The 22,616-nt window shown below is 35.7% G+C and overlaps 1 protein-coding gene across 2 annotated transcripts; it reads right to left on the reverse strand.

The window, feature by feature from the left end:
• Window positions 1-136: 136 nt before the first annotated feature.
• pfkmb (phosphofructokinase, muscle b) lies at window positions 137-14,230 on the reverse strand. Of its 2 annotated transcripts, XM_043242213.1 has the most exons (25): window positions 14,005-14,230; window positions 13,088-13,138; window positions 11,755-11,832; window positions 11,203-11,301; window positions 9,458-9,531; window positions 9,199-9,276; window positions 5,712-5,901; window positions 5,339-5,504; window positions 5,207-5,251; window positions 4,533-4,641; window positions 4,341-4,436; window positions 4,144-4,236; window positions 3,940-4,065; window positions 3,430-3,494; window positions 3,276-3,339; window positions 2,995-3,141; window positions 2,845-2,915; window positions 2,588-2,675; window positions 2,335-2,487; window positions 2,074-2,238; window positions 1,925-1,986; window positions 1,675-1,786; window positions 1,479-1,578; window positions 725-830; window positions 137-602 (listed from the first exon to the last, which is right to left on the reverse strand). In XM_043242213.1, the coding sequence occupies exons 1-25, from the start codon at window positions 14,228-14,230 to the stop codon at window positions 467-469; spliced, it is 2,700 nt and encodes an 899-aa protein (XP_043098148.1). In that variant the 3' UTR covers window positions 137-466. The 2 variants fall into 2 exon arrangements, with proteins under 2 accessions (XP_043098148.1, XP_043098147.1); XM_043242212.1 differs by lacking the exons at window positions 11,755-11,832; window positions 13,088-13,138; window positions 14,005-14,230 and having other exon boundaries at window positions 11,203-11,406.
• Between the last annotated feature and the right edge of the window lie 8,386 nt (window positions 14,231-22,616).

The raw sequence follows: 22,616 nt of genomic DNA on the forward strand, positions 1-22,616 counted from the left end.
ATATAGGAAGCTAAGTAAAATAATTTAGAGTCAAAATCCAAAACACTGAAAATATGTAATGTCTCGAGTTTTTACAAATTGTTTTTCTCCATCATTTAACATAACAGCTTTTTTCTATGTCAAAGCTTGTAAAAAGTTGCATTTTAGCCCATTTTATTTATTTTCAAACAACAGCACAATTTAGTCCAGACATGATCCAAAATGAGAAATCCAGTAATGAAATAGTACAAATCCAACTGATACTGAAAACTCCTTTAGTGGGGCGTTGTACTTAAAGGCATAGTTCATCCAAAAATTTAAACATCCAAAAATGTCATTATTTGTTTACCTATATTTCCTTTTGTGTTTGTATGGTCTATGAAGAACATGAGGGTGATTAACTGAATGTTATTGTAAACTAAGAAAATATGGCTTATAAACATTTTATCCCATTGTAATTCTGTATATGTGTGTGTGCGTGTGTGGTCTAGACCGCTCCTCTCTTCTTGATAACATGCTCCATTGTAGCCGTCTCTGAGGTGTCCAAACTGATCTTGTATTTGGCCAGAATCTTGAGAATAGGCCTAAGTTTCAGCCACCACTGAGCCTTCGGTATACGATGTCTAGAACGGAAACAGATGGACGATCACATGAGGATGCAGCGTTAAGATAGGATTCATTTAATGAATGACAACGTGTACAATGAAATGAAACAATGATAAAATGAAACAGAGGGATCATTTACTCAAAGTCAGTGTCCTCTTTGAGATCAGAGAGAGGCTGAAAGATCATGGCTCTCTTTTTCATTCCCAAAACACAGGCAGAGTCCGGTGTGTTAGCAAAGATACGGCCTGCTCATGTGATGAGTGAAAGACAAAAGGCAAACATTATTCACACAAACAAGTCAGGCTCAGATGTAAGGCGTTTTCCATGAATATGGTATACTTTGGTGTCCCACTGCTTTTACACAGAGAGAATTATTAGATATGTCACACTATTTTGTAAAATAAAATTAACCTAGCATGAAAGTAGCTATTTAAAAAATGTTAAATGTCATTATCCCTCTCTTAAAATTGGGATATTGGCCTTTAACCTTTTCTTGACTGTGACCATCAGTTAAAAAATACACATTTGATATTTCGTTCATTAGTAAGACATTATATGTATCTTTATTATCTCGGTGTTTATCAATTTAAATATTTATAAACTATATTTTGTACTAGTAACTTAAACCTAAGGTAAAATTCAAAACAGTTCTCGCATAAACCACAATTGTCTATGAAATGTGGGCAAAATTGTTAATAAAAAAATACAAAATTGTACTATTTAGATAGACCTCATAAAGATGATTATTACCATTTTATATAAATTTAAAAAATTGTCTAACTCTCTCTCCAGTCACTGTTTTACCTGGCAAATGCTTTACATTTAAACAAAATTGTAATTAATCTAAAATCCTTTACTCGGCCGGCCAATCATTGAAGTTACTTTTCACTCACCATGTCTGTAACATTCCTTCAGTTTATCAGTCAGCCATAACACTGCTTTAGCGCCCATCTTTGTACCAAAGTTCCTATCAAAAGGTGTTGGGGTTCCACCCTGAAATAGCATGAGAAAAGAGATAATGACAAGAGAAATCTCAGCTCTGTTATAATGGTAAAAGCAAAGAATGCTATCGATATTGTGCACACAGACCTGCTGCATGTGTCCAAGCACGTTCTTGCGGCAATCAAAAACTCCCTTGCCCTCTTCCGAGTACAAGTTGAAGAGAAAATCGGTAGTATAGTTTGCATTACATTTCTCATTCCTGAGGGGAAACAGTTTGATGTTATTTAGAGTGCTGGTAAAAGAATGAAATAAGACCGCAGTCATTTGTCTGGATTACTGGAGAAGCTGACAGAATGTAAAAGAGAGAGCGAAAACATGCAGGAACAGAATAACCAACCTAAGGATGAGGCCTCTTTTCACTGTGGTCTTCATCTTCTCCAGTAAGTGCTCCACGTTTGTCTACCTCCCAACCAGATGTTTAATAGTTAAAAAACAAGCCAATTCAGATATATACACTCAATAAAGCATCAGTCTGACATGTTTCACCTCCAGGTCGTGAATGCCAAATGGATCTTCATAGATATAAGCAGCATCAGCCCCGGCAGCCAGTCCCGCCATGGTTGCCAGATATCCACAGAATCCCCCCATTGTTTCAATGATGAAAACCCTACGCTTAGTTCCAGCAGCGGATTGCTTGATTCTGTCGCACGTCTTAAAAGGCACAAAACACATGCTTACACATATAGTTGTGGACTTACATGCATGTCTGTGAAGTGTATGTTATTTTTTTAGTGTGTGGTTTCTCACAGTTGTGATAGTATTGAGAGCGGTATCAGCACCGATGCTGAAATCTGATCCAGGAACGTTATTAGACACAGTAGCTGGAATAACAACCAGGGGAATACACAGCTCCTCGTATTTTTCTCTGGCAGTCACTAATTCCAAACCTCCAACAAAGGCCTAATCAAGAGTGAGAGTGTAAAAAGGAAACAGAAAGGTGACGTAATAGCAGATGGACAAATGAAATTTAAATTTTACCTAATATTCAGGGTTTTCTCACCTCAAACCCTCCAATGATAACCAGGGCATGAATGTTAAACTTGGCGATGTTCAGACTGATCTCTTCGATCATGCTAGCAGGCAGTGACCTCCAGGAAGAAACAAAAACAACAACTAACTGCAGGAATTCACTTTTGAAAGACTTTATAAAAAGCCTACTAAGCTATTACTGATCCCCAAATGGTAATGTAATTAGGTTAAAATATTAAAGCTCTATAAAGAGTTATAACATAAACTGTATAAACATTTCTGTCTTACCGCTTGGTTCCTAAATTAGAACCACCTTTGCCTGTCCAGCCTCCAACGTAGCCCCATGCCATTGGTTCAATCTGTAAAAACGGAAGAAACTGAATAGACACGTTTCTTCATGTGCACTCATGAATTCCTCGTGTATGTGGAATACTTTACAGTTCCGTGTGCAAGTCCATCGAAGCCATCATGCACTGCTAGCATGTTGTGTCCTTGAAGGATACCGATCCTGACGGCGGAACGGACCGCTGCGTTCATTCCTGCACATGGAGCGCCCACGTTCAGGATAGCTATGTTTATATTACTCTACACAAGGAGAGAAAGATGGAAGGAGGAAGATGATGAAAATCCCACTAAATAGATATAGAGAAGAGGCAGAGAATTTACTCTTGGATCGAAAAAGAGATAAACTGCTTGGTAAAATGTTGCTTGTTATACACCTTCACATCAGGGGCGGTCACATGAGCCAAGAGTTTATATGTGTTCCAGTTGTTCTCAAAACTCCTGTAGAAGAGAAACAGCAAATCAATCACAATATTAGTTTGTTAAAACAAAAAAGAAAGAAAGAGAGAAAGACAAGGCTAAAGAACTCACTTTCCCCTGAGCTTGATGGCTTCCTCAAACCTGCCCTCTGCCATTGCTTTAGTCACTTCTTTTGTCTAAAAGCAGAAACAATCAGTCAAATACTGAAAAAATATAAATAATAATAATATGTATATATATATATATATATATATACACAAAAAGTAGTTTTAGGGTCAATAAATTTTTTTAAAGCTAATTTTATTCAGCAATGTTTTTACTATTGATGATAGGTAGAAATGTTTCTAAAGCAGCAAATCAGCATATTATATTATTTTTTAAAGGATCATGTGACCCTGAAGATTGAAGACTGTAGTAATGACTGCTGAAAATTCAGCTATCACAGGAGTACTTAAAATTTTTTATATGATTTAAAAAGAATAAAAAAAACCAACTTATTTTAAACTGTATTGAAACTACTTTCATTATTTATTTATTTATTTTTCAAATAAAAGCAATAATTTCTATTTTGGGAAAACAGCTGTTTCAGACGATCACAACAAAACAATTGTATCTGCTCACCACTTGCACGCACTCCATGAGAGGCAGTCGAACCGCCATGTTTCCAGATAGACTGACCACACACGCAGGGGTGTCAGGAGTAGCCTCCAGCAATGCCATCACCGCCTCCACCCCCATCCTACTGCCCTGAGAACAAGACACACGCGCAGCATGTTACAGATGCACCAAATAAACAAAAAAATACTTTCAAAATCTGAATCATACCAAGATTCTGTCAAAGGCTGAAGGTGTTCCTCCTCTCTGCACATGACCCAGAATAGTGGCACGTGTGTCAAATCCGAGCTTCTTAGTAACCAGCTAAACAAACACAAACGTGTGAAGAATTAGCCATGTCATGTTACATACCAGCCGATAAAACAATCACAATGATCATATTTTTTATGCAGCAAAGTTTGGCTTACGCTCTTGATAATATCACAAGTGATAGGTTTGCCGTGGCGATCCAAAGCACCTTCTGCCACAATGATGACATTTAAACGATTGCCAATGCTTCTTTGCTGTACAATGAAGACAGCGTAATGACATTAGACAGAATATAATGATGATGTTGACTATGATGATAAATAAAACATCATAACGTGTATAGATGTTACATAGGTAAGTCTCCTGCACAGATGGTCCTCCCACCCTTCATCTGGGGGCATTTCAGGAATAAAAACCCAGTCAGCACCACACGCCAGCGCAGTGACTAAGGCCAAATATCTGTATATACACATAAACATACACATACACTTTTGGTTAGTGGCAGAACAGTGATAACCAGAGTAATTACAGTTAACCTAAAAAAACCCCCCAAAAAACATATTTTACGGTTACACCTATTAGTTATTATAATATAATATTAGTTTATTAGCATGCATATTACTAGAAATTTATTAGTTCTAATTAAGCACATATTAATGCTTTATTATACAGCACTAATACTACCCAATACTTAAACATAACAACTGCCTTAAAATACTACTAATAACTACTACCAATAAAATATTAATTCATTTTCTAATTAAAATAAAACTTAAATACAAAATGCCACAAATGCACAGTAAATAATTAAAACATTAACTAAAATTCAAATGAAAGTGTAAAATATATATATAACATATCCCAACAATACAAAACAAATACTGGTGGCAACCTTGTGTATATTAAAACTGATTTATAATCAACAGTCAAGTCAAATTATAGAACACTGACTGGCATAAGATATGGATTTTTGTTGTAGAACAGATAATATAGGAATATATCCATAAACCACTTTGCAACATACCCACAATGCCTCCCCATCACTTCAAGGATGAAGGCTCTTTGATGACTGCAAAGGTGAGATAAAAACAGACAAATCAATTTGTTGTCTAATGTGTATTGCCATGTGTACATGCATGTGTGTGTTTGTATGTACCTCTGAGCTGTTGTTGTGATGGCATCCACTACTTCCATGATCCTGTGCAGAGCCGAATCAGTGCCAATGGTCATGTCTGTGCCACAGAAATCATTGTCGATGGATCCCACCATCCCAACAATGTTCAGATGAGATGAGCGTTTAGCCTCCTCTGCTGTGATTTTACCTATGAGCAAAAACAGACAGGCGTGTGTTTCTCTCTAAATTTGAAAAAAAAATCTTTTCATAAGGCTCCTTCTTTACGTTAGGCTACAGTGTCTTAGTTTCGGCAAATATTATACATAACATATATTACCAAACTTAAAATATAGATTCGAGTATAGACTACTTTTTAAAATAAATATTTTACACTCAACGTATATATAAATCCTACCTGCTTTTAGCGAGATTTGGAGCAGTTCACTCCACTCATTTCGAAACTCATTGGCGCCTGTCAGGCTTCCATCTCCACCAATAACACATAGATTAGTGATTCCCAGCTTCACCAGGTTACATGCGGCTTTAGCTCTGCCTTCCTTAGAGCGGAAGTCCTGGCAGCGGGCACTGCCAATCACTGTGCCACCCTGACAAAATAAATTTGAAAAAAATAAAAATAATATTCACCAAATATGCTAAACAATAAAATAACTTGAATATACTAAAGTGTGGTGAATGGCAGAGGTGAATAGTAATAAGTTACATTTACTTTGTTACATTTACTTGAGTAATTGTTTTTGGGTAAATAATACTTTTAGAGCATATTTAAAGATGGTTACTTTTACTCTTTCTCGAGTAACCTTTCAGTGAAAAAATTACTTTTACTTTGTTTCTTTGGGAAACGCTCTTCTCGTTACTTTATCTTAATGCAATACAAGTTGTTTGAAAAATTCTTCCATATATTTTAAACACGCCAAACTGTTGGTTGACTCGGTACAACACATATCTATGGGACCTATGTACACTCCCTGCAAAGTCGGCAAACTAAACATACAAGCACCGGCACATACCCCATGTGTTTCACAGGAGAGATGGCTCCTGGCTTGCAACACCTGCGGTAAGCACAGATGTAGCTACCACTGCTGCAGTCACATCTAGTCTCAAAATTAACAGACTTGTACAGTGATGCCCACCTGGCAGTCACATGAACATCTTTAATCATGCCTTGTAGAGTGCCCAAGCATCCATGACAGACATGTCCTATATGACAGACCTAGATTTCTACAACCCAATAAAATAGACGCCATAGACACCCCAGCAGCGGCTTCACATCGACCGAGTTACAAAATGCTGGTCACAGCCTGTATCCGCTCAATGTACCCATGTACAGCTCATACAAGAGCCCTGAAAACTCCTGTCTTCCTCTGAGTTGTAGATTTGACAGGGCAGGGAGCCTGGATGAAAGTGGTGTCCTGCCTGGTCTAGGCCCAGACAGCACAAGTACATCTGCAAGATGTCTGTTAAAGATCGCTTGATCTGAAAGACATCTGACAGATGCATTTAAGACGTCAGTTTCACATATATTCTAAAACATAAACATCTTAAAGACCTTTCATGAATGTTCGCTTGACATCTGATATGAAACATTCTATCAGGCGTATTGCTGATAAGCAAATACTGTAAAAACAAAACATCTTGCAGATGCAAATGCTGATATCATCTAGACGTCTAAGTGATGGATGGCTGAATGAAACTTTCATATAATGATTTCCTTGTGCATTGATTGTACACCCAAAGCAATTTACAATCACATGTGGGGACGTCTCCTCCACCACCAGTATGCAGCACACATTTGGATGATGCAAAGGCAGCCACAGCACAATGGTGCCGCTGCGCTCACCACCCAACGGCTACAGGTAAAGTGGAGAGAGGGAGGAGTGATGCACGAGTGCCACCACCAAGATACGCTGGATGGGATGCTCCTACAGAGCACAAATCCCCAATGGGCTTTTGATACCAGTGCCAACCACCAGGCTCAAACAAAAGTTTACACATAGCTTGCAGACACACCTTCCTTGTGAAATAAACCTTAGCAATGGAAGTGCATCCAAGGACGTCTACGCACCCTGGCTGCACGCAGAACAATTTTTGCATCTGTGCTGACAGTGCATGTACCACAACACGTGTGAAAATGACTTGCGCAGAGTCAGAGCTCCAGCCGAGGGTTTGTCTGCCTGCTGCTGAGACAGCAGGTCTTTGCATAGTGAAAAAGGACGCCAAAATGCCCTTAAAACAGTCCCTTGACCGGCGAAGATTCACCAAAATTAGTGAGGGACTTTCCATATACAGATCATTTGTGCCAATTGTCGAAGGGGAAGAAAACAAATGCTTCTTTATATATGACACCACATTGTTGTATCTTTCACCCAGACTAATACGTTTGCCCTGCTGGGCCAAGTGTTTCAGCACCAAGATAACTAGTCCAAAAATGTCTATTTGATGCTCTTACTCTGCTGTCGACCACCCTACAAGTCCCTCGTACTCTTCCAAATCTGTATACAGACAGAAGTAGATCCTTAAATGTGCATTTGTTTCATTATGCTGAGATATTCAGTAGCGGTCATGTTTTTACTCTTCTCCATGTCAGAAGTTATATATCATATATCATATATCATATATATATGAATCATTCTAATATAATCATTTACTGCTTGTTTTGCTGTCCAATATTTTTTGGTGACATTTTGTTCAGGATTGTCGTATGAATAGAAAGCTAAAAAGAACAGCATTGATAGTAAATCAACATATTGGACGAATTTCTGAAGGATTACGTGACACTAAAGACTGAGGTGAAGGCTGATGAAAATTTTGATTTGCATCACTGAAATAAATTACATAATTTCTTTTTCTAAAGCTTATCTTAAGAGTTTTAATTTTAGTTTCAGTACAACATTATAGCTCTTTTGGTGCCATCAACCAATCAGCATTATCGTGATGTCATTTATCTGTGGCTCATGTGATTACTCTTGGAATTTGTGGTGCGGGCAGTAGTCTTTATGTGTGTGTGTGTGTGTGTGTGTAACAGTACCCTAAGTCTCAAAAGCATGTCTCTGGGTGAACTCTGGCATTTTGTGTTAGATCATAGCAGTTATTCCACACAACATGATCGCTTGCATACAGAAATAACCTGATGCACTCATCCCTTTACAATTACAAAACAATGAACCAAAATGCTTGTTGAAAGCAGAAGCATAAATACTGCGACACAAACCTCCCAACAAAAAGCGCTCTTAATATTCTTCTATGGTACTATTTTGGATATACAGTATGAATATAAATGGTCTTTTCCTGCAGTACAGTGTGTGCTGCATGTTCACAAGCAATAAAGAGCAGCTTCATTGCTGATACATCAATGATATTACCAGTTGTGAGCTATGTGTTGTACAATAAAAATGGACTGTGGGATTCACCATATCCAGCTCTATTTTAGTTTTTGGTAACACTTTACATTAAGGTGTCATTTGGTAAAATGAAATAATTTAGTATTAGTATCATCTTTGTTAACATTAGTTTTAGTTTTAGTTAATGAAAATTGTTAGTTCATGTTAGTTCACAATGCATTGATTAATGTTAGCAAGCCCAACTCGAGATTTTATAAAGCATAAGCAAAAGCTGAAATGAACATTATCTAATATTAATAAATCCTGTAGAAGTATTGTTCATTCTTAGTTCATGCTAGCTAATGTTGTTAAATAATACTTATTAATAACCCTTATTGTAAAATGTTATTTAGTTTTCTGCTATTTTAAAGTATTCTCTAATGGTGTGAGAAACTGCTACATACAAGTAAGTGCATGAGTAAAGTGTTTTGTGAATCATGCCCCAATAAAAAGAGTCTAATGCTGCTCCTGGTTGAAGGTGAATGGAGGTAATGAGTTTATTACCAGCTGCAGCATCATTGACACACTCTCCCAAGTTGCTTGTCGGATGTTATCTCCTCCATCGACTAGGCCCTGATAACCCTAGAAGCACACAAACATGGAAGGATGCATAACTGAACGAACACCTATGTTACATTGACTTTAAAATATTTTAAACTGAGCAAGAGCTGAGTGAATTACAAAGTGAAAAAAAGCCTACATAATGCCAATCTTTGAATTTTAATTCTTTATTTCTTATGTGTGTGTGCTTAGATGTACAAACCTCATGTACAAAATAGACTTTCGCACCAGTGTAGATCCCGACTCTCACTGTGGCTCTGACAGCAGCATTCATACCTGAGATAGAGTGTAATAAATAAAGAAGCATAATTATTGCACATATTTTCTAGACTTTTGATTTGCTAGACATCTACATAGCAGAACTGGAGGTCTAAAGTTGTTTTTAATTTTATCACAAGCATTACATTTAAGTGTCAAGGTAACTACTAATTAACTGGAAAGCGTGTGAGAAAAAACTGCTTTTGGTTTCTAAACCTGTTATCTTGTCATCTGGTCACACAAACACACATGGTGGTTAAGTTCCATTGAAAAGGGCAATCTAAGTGGCTCGAGTTTCATTTAAGATTGAACCAGAGAGGACAACAGGCAAGCTTCATTGCCCAGCTTTCTAAAGCAACCACATTTCCCCAAAGGTCACCGGCTAAATATAACACCCCTCAGACAGAGAGAGAGACAGAGAGATCATGGGGAGGAATTGAGTGAGAGGGAGAGGGAATGATGGGACGACCATAGTTAAGGTTCTTCTAGGACTAGTTGACATTACACAGTTATTTGACTTATTCTCCAGCTGGTACCAGATAAGGTTAAAGGTCGTTTCTTTTTCCTACTGCTAAAGGTTGGATAAAAGGTCAGTGTGAAAGCTTTAGCGCCTCTCATGACCTCTCTGATATACGATTCCTGTTGCTGATTCAACATAGCTGCTATAGTAAATGAGGAGGTGGTAGTTCAATCAGGTAATCAAGCATCCAACAAAACCACTTCAAATGATCATCTATCAAGTTATGCCAAAAATTCAATACCACACACGTTTGACTTTATGTCTCGCATTTTAATGCAAAAGAGGCAGAAACTGCATATCGCTCTTGATAATGCAGACAAAAGCCTTCCCAAATGACATAACACATGATATTTTTCTCACTCCGAAAAATCGAAACTCTATTTCAAAAGATAGTTCTACCAAAACCGGAAATTATGCCTTCATTTGCTCACTCTCATTCTGGACATACATTCCTTCAGTTCATGAAACAGAAGAGATGTTTAGCAGAATGACCAAGCTGGTCTTTTCCGTATTAACAAAAGTGGACAGTGATTTATATTGTACAAATTATGCAACAAAGAGAAGTAAAAATACAAATTTGGAATACGCAAAAAAAAAATGTATGTAGATTTTTATAGTGTTCAATCGGACCTTGGTAATATAAACATCTCCTTTAGTGTTCCATGGAACAAAAATATAAATGTTCTCAAAAAACATTCAAATTTATTTTTAAAGAAATTTAAATCTAATTAATTGAATCATTCAAATGAAATTAATATACTTTCCCTTACTGATTCATACCTAAAATCTTGATGCATGCTGAAAATGCTCAGAATAAAAATCATTGGCATGTTAGGCATAACTAACTAACCTTTTTAATAAATGAATATTTTTTATTCAACAAGGTCATGCTAAATTGATCAAAACTGACAGTAAAGACGGTTATATTGAATGGTAGTGTAATAACTCAATCATCTGTTCATATTAAATACAACACCAATGGCAGTTTTTTTTTGCTTTGTTGTATAAATGTTATGTTTTAAGGAATTAGACTTGTTACTTTCAGTATTAGAAATTAAGAAAAAAGAGATAATGAAGGAGTCCACCTTAAACCCTTTAAAGCCCTACTTTCATAGAATTTCACAGAGCCCTACTCCAAGGCCCATACACACAAATATACAATTCCTCACCTTGTGCATCTCCTCCGGAGGTGAGGACAGCGATGGCTCTTCCAACACCCATCTTTGTGGGGTCCACAGATGTTGAACGCTGCATATTGAAGAGATGACCTGGGAACAACAAGAGAAATTCTGAAGTCAACTGTCACCTTTCTCTATCAGACCACTCTCTTCAAGACTGATTGAGAAAGTGGAGTGGGACCGTGACAACAGTTTGAACTCCCTCTGCCCTGGCATGCAGTGTCACAGACAGTATCCACCCCCTTCATAACTAAATTTAAAATTATCTGCAGTGGCACCACATGCTGCTAGTGTTCTGAAAAACACACACAGACACTGCATTTACTGTCACTTTAATCCCATGTCATGTGATATTTACGCACAAACAAAACAAGATACAAACACGAAACAAATACACAGACAAAAAAAACAAAAAAAAAACGCATACGGTCATGGTCAGACATGCATACAGCAACATGACCTTTATGCTATCTTTTGTCATAGGACATACTGGAATATGCAGTGCAACACAATACTCACACATGCGCGCACACACAGACTTACAGCCATTGTGTATGGTGGTGGGACAGCTGAGGTTCTTCAGGCTTCCGTCTAAATACTTTGTAGAAGTGGGCTTTCCATCTATAACACAAGGGCATTGAAAAAAGATTAATTTACTTCTACATCCTAGAATAATCAACACAGCCCTGGCATGACTAAATTATTTATAGCACACTTCCATCTGATCTTTCTGAGAAAACACTCAATGTTATGAACACAATATTATGATTATATTGCATCGAGGTGTGTGTGTGTGTGTGTGTTTGTCTTTGTGTGTTTAGTGCTGTAACTGGTACAGATGATCCTTACTATAAAGGGCATAAGAAAGGACTTTTATTAAACATTTTTGATAGATTAAAAAAAATAAAAATAAAGCCACTTTCGAATGTTGATTATTGTATGGCCAGACTAAGTATTTGTTGTATATCATGTAGATGCAGTAATGCAAAATTCTGCAGATTTAATTTCATTTCTTTTATATCTGTTTATTTCTTTATCCATCTATATCTGTTCATTATCCATCCAGTATTTACAGGTAAATAGTAAATATATTGTATGTTTCTCCATTTAAAAAGAGGAGAGGCTTTTAGTCACCAAGATTAGTGTGTAATGAGATTATACTAGAGTCTGGATTAAACTCTATGACTCCCAGTGTGTAACAGCTGCTGGTTGTTGGTTGACATTGGTGTTAGATGACTAGACTCCAGTGTGTTACTGTTCACTGATTGAATGCTGCTGTGGATCAGGGTCAGCAGACTAATCAGAGTTGCTGATGTTTCTGCTTACACCCAGCCAATCACATCTAGATTAGTTGTTAATGGTTAGAGAAGCTGACCACTACAAACCTGCCAATCCTAAACAAGTTATTTAAAGTGTAAGAGTTAAACCTCCTTAACACTGGATAATTCTCTTCAGCGACATTAATTGTAGTGCGATCAGTTCTCTATAAAATTATATCCTGAAAGGGTTTTCTATAGTGCTGTCAAAATAATAAGACTTAAACTCACTGTAAACGGTATGATTTTTGCATCCTTTAAGTTGTAATGAGAGATTGTACAACGTATTCTCAAGACAGATAGAATGAGAAACTGAGAGAAATAGAATGTATAAGAAATAATAATTTGCTTTACAAACAGACACACACACACACTTATATACACACATACATACATACCCAAATGTGTATTAAAATGTACTGTAAGTTAGTTTTTCAAAACTAGAATGTTAGTCTTACATCTAGTAAAGAACGAAGGGCTGAGGGGAACTGAATATCTTAATTAAAGTATGTACATTTAAAAAAAATACTACTACTATACACTTTCTAAAAGAACCTTACCAGCACATACTTCAGACCTTGATTTATCACTGCTACTTGATGGTTTGGATCCTGTTTACCAAAAAAAAAAAAAAAAAAAAGAGTAATTCATTCATGACTCTTTCTGTGTGTTACATCATTAAACCATTTGGTGGCAACAACATTTGAGTAGGAATCTCTGAATCACTGTTACTTAATCGATCTGTTCAATTCAGATTCGTAACAATACTAAGTTTAAAAACAGATGTTGAAAGCATTAAAAAAGTAAAGGCAAGTTTGTTTTCAAACTGACCAAAAATGCTTTAATACCACCTGAGCTTTTACCTTAGCTACAAAATTCTTGTAAAGTAATATATTTTAAAGAATGTTTGTAACCGAACAGTAAAATTAAAGGGGAAACAAAATGTTTTCTTTAAAATGTTTTCTTATTGTTTTCATCATTCTTTTTGTACATTCCACAGATATAAGAAAGTCACAAGTTGTGGACTGAAATTGTCACAATTTTCATTTTTGGGTGAAACTATGCTACTAAAAGCTATGCTACTGTGTGTTTACAAAGATTAGACTTATTTAATACAAAATGTCATTATGTACACACACACACACACACACACACACATATATATATATATATATATATATATATATATATATATATATATATATATATATATATATATATATATATATATATATATAAAATCAAAGAATACAAGAAATCAAAAATTCTGAAATAAAACATTTTTATAAGTCATATATCCCTATGAGCAATGGTTACATTAAAGTGCTGTGTCATCTGCCTGCTTCACCAACACACAGATACAAACTCTTACACACACACACACACACACACACAACAAAGTATATACATAAAACTACATGCTTTTTTTTTAACTTATATACACATATGAAGGCAAACACACAAACACTATGCGTACCGTATACATGATTAGCATCAAACTGAATCTTCCTGTGCGCGAACTGCCAGGTGAACACCGCCAGCCAAATATGAGGAATCCAGTGGAACAGGAGTAAAGATAGTTGCAGAATGCACTCGCACAACTGTAAAAAACAAAAACTAATTTGACACACACATACAAACACATCCCAGACACATACACACACCTGCCAGACACACACACAGCTGTCCAACACTGCCTCCATTCTTTCTAGTAGAGTGAGATGGTGTGGTGGCCATGACAAGGTCTTATCAGTATTATTAGAACTGACCTCACGTTCCTACTCACGTTTTTTTTTTCTCGGTACTTCCCTCGTTTTCTCCCTTTCTAAGCACTATCCTCATTTCTTCTGCTTTTTCCAGCAAATCTCTCCCTACTTCTCTCTCTAAAAAAAGTTTCTGCTTTTTCTTAATCCAAATTATTCAACAGTATTTTAGTGCTGGCTCAATACATAGAAATCAGCTGGACTCACAGCAGTAGAAGAAGTCTAATACTGTAATAGGATTGCCCGCAACAGACTTGCACGTGCAGATTTTATTGGATCAAAGCAGGAGTTAATGCAGGTAATGTACTACTATGTTAGGGTAAAGTAAAGGTTAGTAAAATATAGACCACACTTTTGACTAACATGATTAGTCATTAATCTTTTTATTTTTTTTCTGTATCATTAATACTTGTCACTAACACTAACAAGGTACCATGAGATGATAGCGTTACATTTTCTTTTTCGAATATTGAATGAATATTTATTTTGTAATAATTTAATAAATACTACTACATAAAAAAATCAATATTAAACCATTAATATTGTAATACAACGGCTGATTTATTCATAAATCATAATATTTAAATTATTTATGTAACAAATTCATTCATTCATTATTTTATTCATTCATTTAATGTCATCTTTCCTCCTTTCAAAAATTATCATTTTAAATACATACATTTATATAAAAGTAATTAATTAAACTTAGAATTAATAGAATTCATTCTGACACACACCCAAAATACGCTGCAAAATATAAAATCATCAGGTAATTTAGAATATGTAGAAAATATCAACTTTTTAAACATTTATTGTACATTTATAATCAGTCTTTATTATTCATTTGATTCATTTTTATTATTTGTGAGCTAGGACTGCATTATGAAATATCATACATATATTACACACACCATAAAAGAACAAAACTATTATATTCAGTATTTTTCTCTTTTTTTCTATTTATTTAACAGGTTGCAATACTATTTTTTTACCAGTGGGTGGAAATAGATGCTACTTACTTCTCACAATCTTCTCACAGTTATATGAAGGGCAGCCATACCATAACAATAACCACCAAAAAGGACCTTTATGGAACTTTTTTATTTACTAAATTACATTTATTTACTAATCTAAAGGGTTAGTGCTGCCATTCTATAATAATGTACTGTGGCAAGTTCTATAGAGATATCTGATACTTTTTAAATCCATACATTCATTGTCTTTTCTCTCTCTCTCTCTCTGCGCTGTTTACCTCATACTGTATTGCTAATTCTTCTTCCAGCTATTTTATTTATTCAACATCTCTGCTATTTTCACTTGATTCATTCCCCCATATTTAATTTCTCTTTAGCCTTTTCACCATCTCTCTTTTCATCCATTTATCTTCTCAATAAATCTTTCTGTTTGTCCTCTTCCCCTCCTCATCTTCCTCCTCCACCACCCACCTTCATTTTAGTGACTTGCCCTCTCCTAACTTCCCTTCTTTCATGATCTTTCTCTCATCCCCACTCTTTCTGTTTTTAATTGTATGCTAAATGAAATGCTAAACCTACACACCCTTGACATTTAAAGCACACACACTTGAGAATGCACATGCATAAACACACACACGCATTGTGTTGCATATAAAATGAGTGTGTGTGTGTGTATGTGTGGCTGTGTAAAAATGAAATAGAAGGTGTTTTTAAATGCTAAAACATTGTGCATGTGTGAACATGAGTTTGTAAAACAAACTAATTTTAGGAACAAACTTTATTCATAATTCTAAGATTATTCATAGTCCGTGTTTCAGGGTTGTTTATTGCTTCTTTAAATGATCAGACCAATGAATTTCTTTCAAAACTTTTTTAGAAATCACATGATTGTTCAGAAATTGTTTTAATATGATGGTTTGGTGCTCACCATTATTTATTATTTCTTTAATTACGTGATATAGCTAATGTTTTTACTATCAATTCTTATATACACACACACATATATACTGACATATATATATATATATATATATATATATATATATATATATATATATATATATATATATATATATAATATGTTGATATGGATTTCTAAAAAACTGTGAGTTTATTAGGATTGTTTAATGGAGATCATCATTTAGCTGAAACAGAAATCTTTTGTAATATTATAAATGTCTTTACTGTCCCTTCTTGATCAATGTAATGGGTCCTTGGTGAATAAAATAAAAATAGGAATTTCTTTAGAGGAAGACGGATAATACTGAGACCTCACTGTGTCTGCTGTCAGGTACCTTTATGACATCATTGTTCACTCAAAGAGCTGGACAGAACATCTCCGGAAGGCTCCTAGATGAGCTTCAGAAGCTGTACTGATCACCAACCCATGAAACACTGTCTGGGGCTGTCAGAAGAATGTTACATGGGAATTGAATGAGGGCTGATAAGACCTACCAAGAGAAGAAAGGTAGAAGTAAGATTAGGAAGAAAATACTGGTTCGGAAAGACATGAGGGTGGAAAAAAATGAAAAAAGGATGACAATTTTCATTTCTGACTGAACTATTCATTTAGCATTGGTATTAAAAGGCAGTCAATAGCAACATTCATCTATCTTGGATATATACACACACTGATCATGTCCTGTTTGGAATTGAGCATAATAAATGCCACCTTTACTTCTAAACCTGTTTTTGGAAAGATGCTATAAAAACAAAACCTATTAATGATACTTGCTGAGGAAGACAGCACTATGTGGTCATAATGGGGAAAAATAATAATCAGCATGTGGTTTTTCAAATTGTCTTTCTCGTTTTTAGATGCACATACATATGCACACACACACCAACAAACATTCATGCTACTATCCATAAGGATATGTGCTAACTTTCATGCTAACACAAACACAGACACACAGTCTCCCAGTTTGACACCTAACAACTGTGTGGTAACAAGCCAAATCTATTCTCAATTACAGCAACAAATCCCCTCACTCCTCCATTTTTCCTTCTCCATCTTTCTATTCTTTTTATCTTGCCACTAACAAGCAAGCGTTTAGCCTACACCCAAGAACATTTCTTGGGGTTTCAATGTGGTGCTAGTGGTTATATTTTGAAATTTATTTTACTTGTCTTTTGTTCTTGAATGTTAACCCGATGTACCAGCGTCTTTGTACAACGAGGATCACGGCGAGTGGTACTACATTGATTTGAGAGATAAAAAGAGATGATTAGGAAAGCAACTATTTTTTGTTTTCACATAAGCATCATTTCCATAATTTTTGCTTTGTTAACACAGATGCAAAATAATGTATTCGAGATGTCCATAAAATAGAAAATCCATGTGTAATGATAAAGCAGTTTTATTTTATAGCTTAATCTGTTTGAACTATTGCCTGGATTTGCATCATGTTGGATTGCTTGCCCTGGCTGTTTGCTATCTATTACCTGAACATGGATTGTAACGCATCATTTCACATGGCTACACTGCACAGCAATACAAGTTTGGAAGAGGGTAAGTAAATGATGACAGATTTCTCTTTAAGACCATACCACAGGCTATGTATTTATCAAATAAAAATTCATTTGAGCATTACCTAATCACATTAAGCCTTCACCATGTCATAACTTCACAACTATATTCTTGTTTCTTTTGCTTAAAACTTGTCCAGGCAATGCACAAAGTGGTGCCAATGCATACATATACATGTTCTGAGCATCAAAAGTTTTTAAATGCAACTTGAAGAAGTAGATAAACAAGGTAAAAGTAATTTATTTGAACTAATAGAGTATCGGGTTATCTGTCCTGGCTTGAACTGGCTGCTAGCTTTACACTTTCAACTCCCCATGTCTCAATCCACCCCAGTGGGTATTGACTGCAACTTGACAGACGCACATTCAAGAGCATATTTCAAATACCATAGCCTGCACGGTTCTGAAGGTGTGAAGATATTCAGTTGCTTAGCCACTCTATTTTTTAATAATACACAGAATATATCAGTGAGGATATTGATTGTTAGCACCAAAGGAGTTATTAATTAACAACAGGTATACACTCTGTAGAAACATGAACCAGCTAACAGTAACTGAAGTGTTGTTACGAGAAGAACAGGACTGGATAAGATCTCAAAGTCAAGAATTTAAACCTTTGTCATACTGGCTTTAAGTGATTGAACAAAATGGCAAATCCTTGAAACTATATCAAAAATAAATCTCTTCATATAAGACTTGTCAACAACAAATGACGCACAACCAGGGAGTCTATGGTAGTGGTACTGTATGTTTGATAAAAAAAAAAAGAAATAAATGAAAAAAATTAAGATTTCTAAAGTGTTTTTTGACAAGAGTTTCAAAATAATAGATGGTTTACTTAACATTTTAACCAAATAAATGCAGCTTTGGAGAGCGTTAGTAACTTATTTTCAAAAACGGAGCAAAAACTTGTAATATTTAGAGCGTTATTATAAACAAAAACATTTAGATCAAACTACAGAACAAATTTGGATGTCTTTGTAAATGATAGAGCTTGTTGCATCCCTGATCCCCATAACATTTCTAAAGGCTCTGGACTGTCTACAAAAGCGTAACTGTTCACCGAACTGCTGCTATTTCATGATGGAAAGCAAACTTTTTAATGGGCATCATTTCTTCTCATAAACAAGCGGTGCGTGCGGATGCAAACGCGTGAGACGCAGTTTATTCTGGTATTTGGTGTTGTCATTGATAAAAGATGAGCAAGATTATGTGCAAGAGAGTTATGGAAAGCGATTAACTTTTGAATTATCTGATCGTGAGTTCAGCTACTGAACCATAAATCCCAAGCATCCCTTGAGTCTCTTTGGCTCTCTTCTTCTCTCTCACTTTATTTTGTTCTCTCTCCCTGGTAGACTGTTTGTATTCTTTTTACACTTAATTTATGTCTCAGACTAAAAAGAGAAGGACAGTTCTGCAGTTGCTTTAGGTTTATCCAAATGACAGGCTACATTTTAATTTGGAACGAATTTTATACCTATATTAATCATGTGTGTTTTATCATGTTACATTTTTATTAAATGCATGTATTGATTGACCTGTACATTACTCCTTCTCCAAGGACCTCTATTCTGCTCTCACTTGTGCGTTTATTCTCAAATCTTATTTATTTGGTTCAGTCTCTGCATCACCTTACATCATGACCAATTGCTTGTCCGTATTAATGCTTTTACATTTTCCTCAGCGTTTCATTTTCATTTCAAATCCTTTGCCATTTTTTAACATCAACTTTAATACCATGCTATCAAAACGTTTAATTTGCCAGTAGTCTTCAGCAATTTATCTATCCAAGTGTGAGTCTGTAATACCCACAAACGTTCAGCTGAACCCCTTGTGTCTCCTAAGCCAATAACAGAAGCGCTGAAGTGTGTATTTGTCTGTTTGTCTACTCGGGAGCAACGGGAAAAGAGAAACACGGCTAAATAATACATGCAGCTGTGCGTTTATATGTGTGTCTGGACCTGGGTCTGCTTTCAGCTAAGCGATAAATGATTGAGCATGCGTTATTAAAATTTGATTCTTAATTAACCCACAGTTTTTATCATATCACTGTGATGACAGTGTCTATAACCACTCATGTCTATTCTTTGTACTGTAGATCTATAAAAGTGTTTGTCTCCGAGCAACACACAGCAGTGGCATTCCTGAAGAGCCTGGCATTTTTGAATCGGTTGAGTGAATAATTCAAAGAATCACTTGTAAAAGGAATCAGAATCAATGGTTTTTAAACCGTAAATCATTTGTATTGTAATTACAGTCCCTTGTCACCACCTACTGGTGTGATAAGGTAATAGGCAGAAAGATGATGTATGCTCTTTTAATTATTTTTTTATTGAACTATATATATTTGTATATATTATGCATATGTATTTGTATACTTTATATAATTTTCTTGTCAGTCAACAGGTTAAGTCTTGTGAAGACTTAAAAGAATCAATGAGTGTGGGTCATAAGAGCAAACATTCATGTTAGATTTCATGACAGCATCAATTATGAACCTGAAATTACCTACTCCTTTAGTCGACCAACTCCAGTTTCCTCGACATCCCATATCCTTATTCAGTACTTGATTTAAATCGACTGTGACGGCTAATGTTAATGATATCGCATCCACACACCTTACTACATAATATGCAGGCCTTCATTTGGGCAGGGTGTACGTGTAGGGCATTGGGAATACGTGTATTAGTGTCAATGTAAACACTGTGTGCATGTGAGTGTTTGCGTTTGTGTGTGTCTGTGTGTGTGTGTGTAATTGCCGTGACGGGACAAGATGTTGGAAGTTCGTTAGTGCGTGGCGGTGGAGCGCTTGAACGCACCACAGCGGGTCCAGAGAGAGGGATCACACAGAGACAGACGGAGGGAGAAGAATAAAAAAAAGACTAGAAGTATCAAACAACGGAAAAAGAAGAATGAAGAAAACTGAGAGATCTCTGAAATGTGTTGAAAATGAATTACTTTGCTGTTTCTTTATGTTTGCTTAAACATTTCTTTGTGACGCTAGTGATATATTATATAGTGCAGCACAATTATGCAGTACCACACAAGAAAACTTTGCACTGAACAAACAACAGTAAGCTGAAGGCAAGAGGAAACATTTTCTGTATATTTTGTTGACGTCAAAGACTGCTGATGAAAAGTATTATGGTGTAAAATCATGTCAAAACCCAAATGTTTTTTTTTTATTTTTACAGATTTTGACACTGTGCTGAATGGATGCTATCAGGAGAGCAATTAATAAATTCATGATGGATCCTTTTCATGTTTCTGGGTTTCTCAGTAAAGGAAGTTGGCGTAGCTGGGTTAACTTGAATAGGAGGGTACCACAAATATATGTTTGCATTCCCATTTGCTCAAACAGCAAAGAAAAAACTCCAGGATAGTGTTTTCATGACATTTAACAAAAGAGACAGAGAGCATAAGTCAGAAGAGAGAACAATATGAAATTTACTGTCCCTCTCATTGACGCTGCCCTCATTTGATTAAACTAGCTTTCTTTTGTTATTTTATATTTTGATATAATACAAAGAACAGTGTTGTAAATGTACTTTTTTTTTTCAAATACAAATATGACAAAACTTTCAAGAATTTACAATGCTGATGACCATTAAATGTGTCCATTTTAACTTTTGATTCTCTGTCCATACAATTGTCTTGATCATTTTGATCTTCATCATCTTGAATTTCTTTTTTTTTTTTTTTTTTTTTTTTTTTGTTTACTACACAAAACAGTATCTAATGGACCTGGGGCCTATACCATGATGGTGACTGAACAAATTCAGAGTAACAGGATTAGTATTAGGATTCTTGAGATACAATAAACCTTTAGATGCACCCATAACAACAAAAGACAATACTTTATTGAACCTTTTCTGATACGAAGTGTGCAAACTCAAGCATTTATGAAGATCGATTCTGTCCAGTCCGCTTGTTTTATAGTGTTTTAGCACAGCTGTCTTAGTTTTTGTCAAGCGGTAACATGGGGTATACAAAACTTTTTCTAAATTGAGGCTGCATAACGTCGATTCTGACACCCAACATCACAAGAAGATGATATTTTAAACTCCGCATGTAACTGAATATGCATTGTTTTGCATCCAGCTAACGCTGTTATGTAATTGTGAAGTCATTGCATTTGATTGGCCTGGCCATGCGTCACTCAGGAAAGACAGGCCAATCAGAAGAGAGACTCGTGAATAGTACTTAGACAGGCCAAAATCAACCTGTTTTTGACAGCATATACACAATGCAAAAAATATGACCAAAATGATGATACATGTCCGTAGCGTACTGCAGTACAAGCCGGTGTTTCAGCTGTTCTGTGTACTGCTTGCGTGTGCAGTGTGAAAAGGGCGTGAGAGCAAGGGAGGGGGGCGGGCTCATTAACATTTAAAGGAAAGTGCTACAAAACAACTTGCTCTGAAAAGAGCTGTTTTTGACAGGATAAAAAAGTGTTTTTACACTACTAATGAGCATTTTTAACTATTTTGCAGCATTTTCATTAGGACACTAAAAAATCATATCAACTTGTGGAAAATAGGCAACCGATGACCCCTTTAAAATAATTTTTGTACAGTTTTTACTTTAGTACAGAATGCATTGATATGGGCTGATATTAGGATTTTGGATTTTGAACGTTTTTTGAAGGTATTGAACATTTTTTAAAACATGAATGTCGGCCAGGTTTTGTGTGTCAGAGTTTGAGGTAAAAGTACTTTTGACATGAAAAACTGGAGCACTGTAAACAGATCACAGAGACCACAGAGCAAGCATGACCTTTGTAATTCATATTGAAATATTTTAGAGCATTGCCACAGATTAGC

The sequence above is a fragment of the Puntigrus tetrazona genome, chromosome 6, assembly GCF_018831695.1.
Source record: "Puntigrus tetrazona isolate hp1 chromosome 6, ASM1883169v1, whole genome shotgun sequence".
NCBI classification, from domain to species: domain Eukaryota; kingdom Metazoa; phylum Chordata; class Actinopteri; order Cypriniformes; family Cyprinidae; genus Puntigrus; species Puntigrus tetrazona.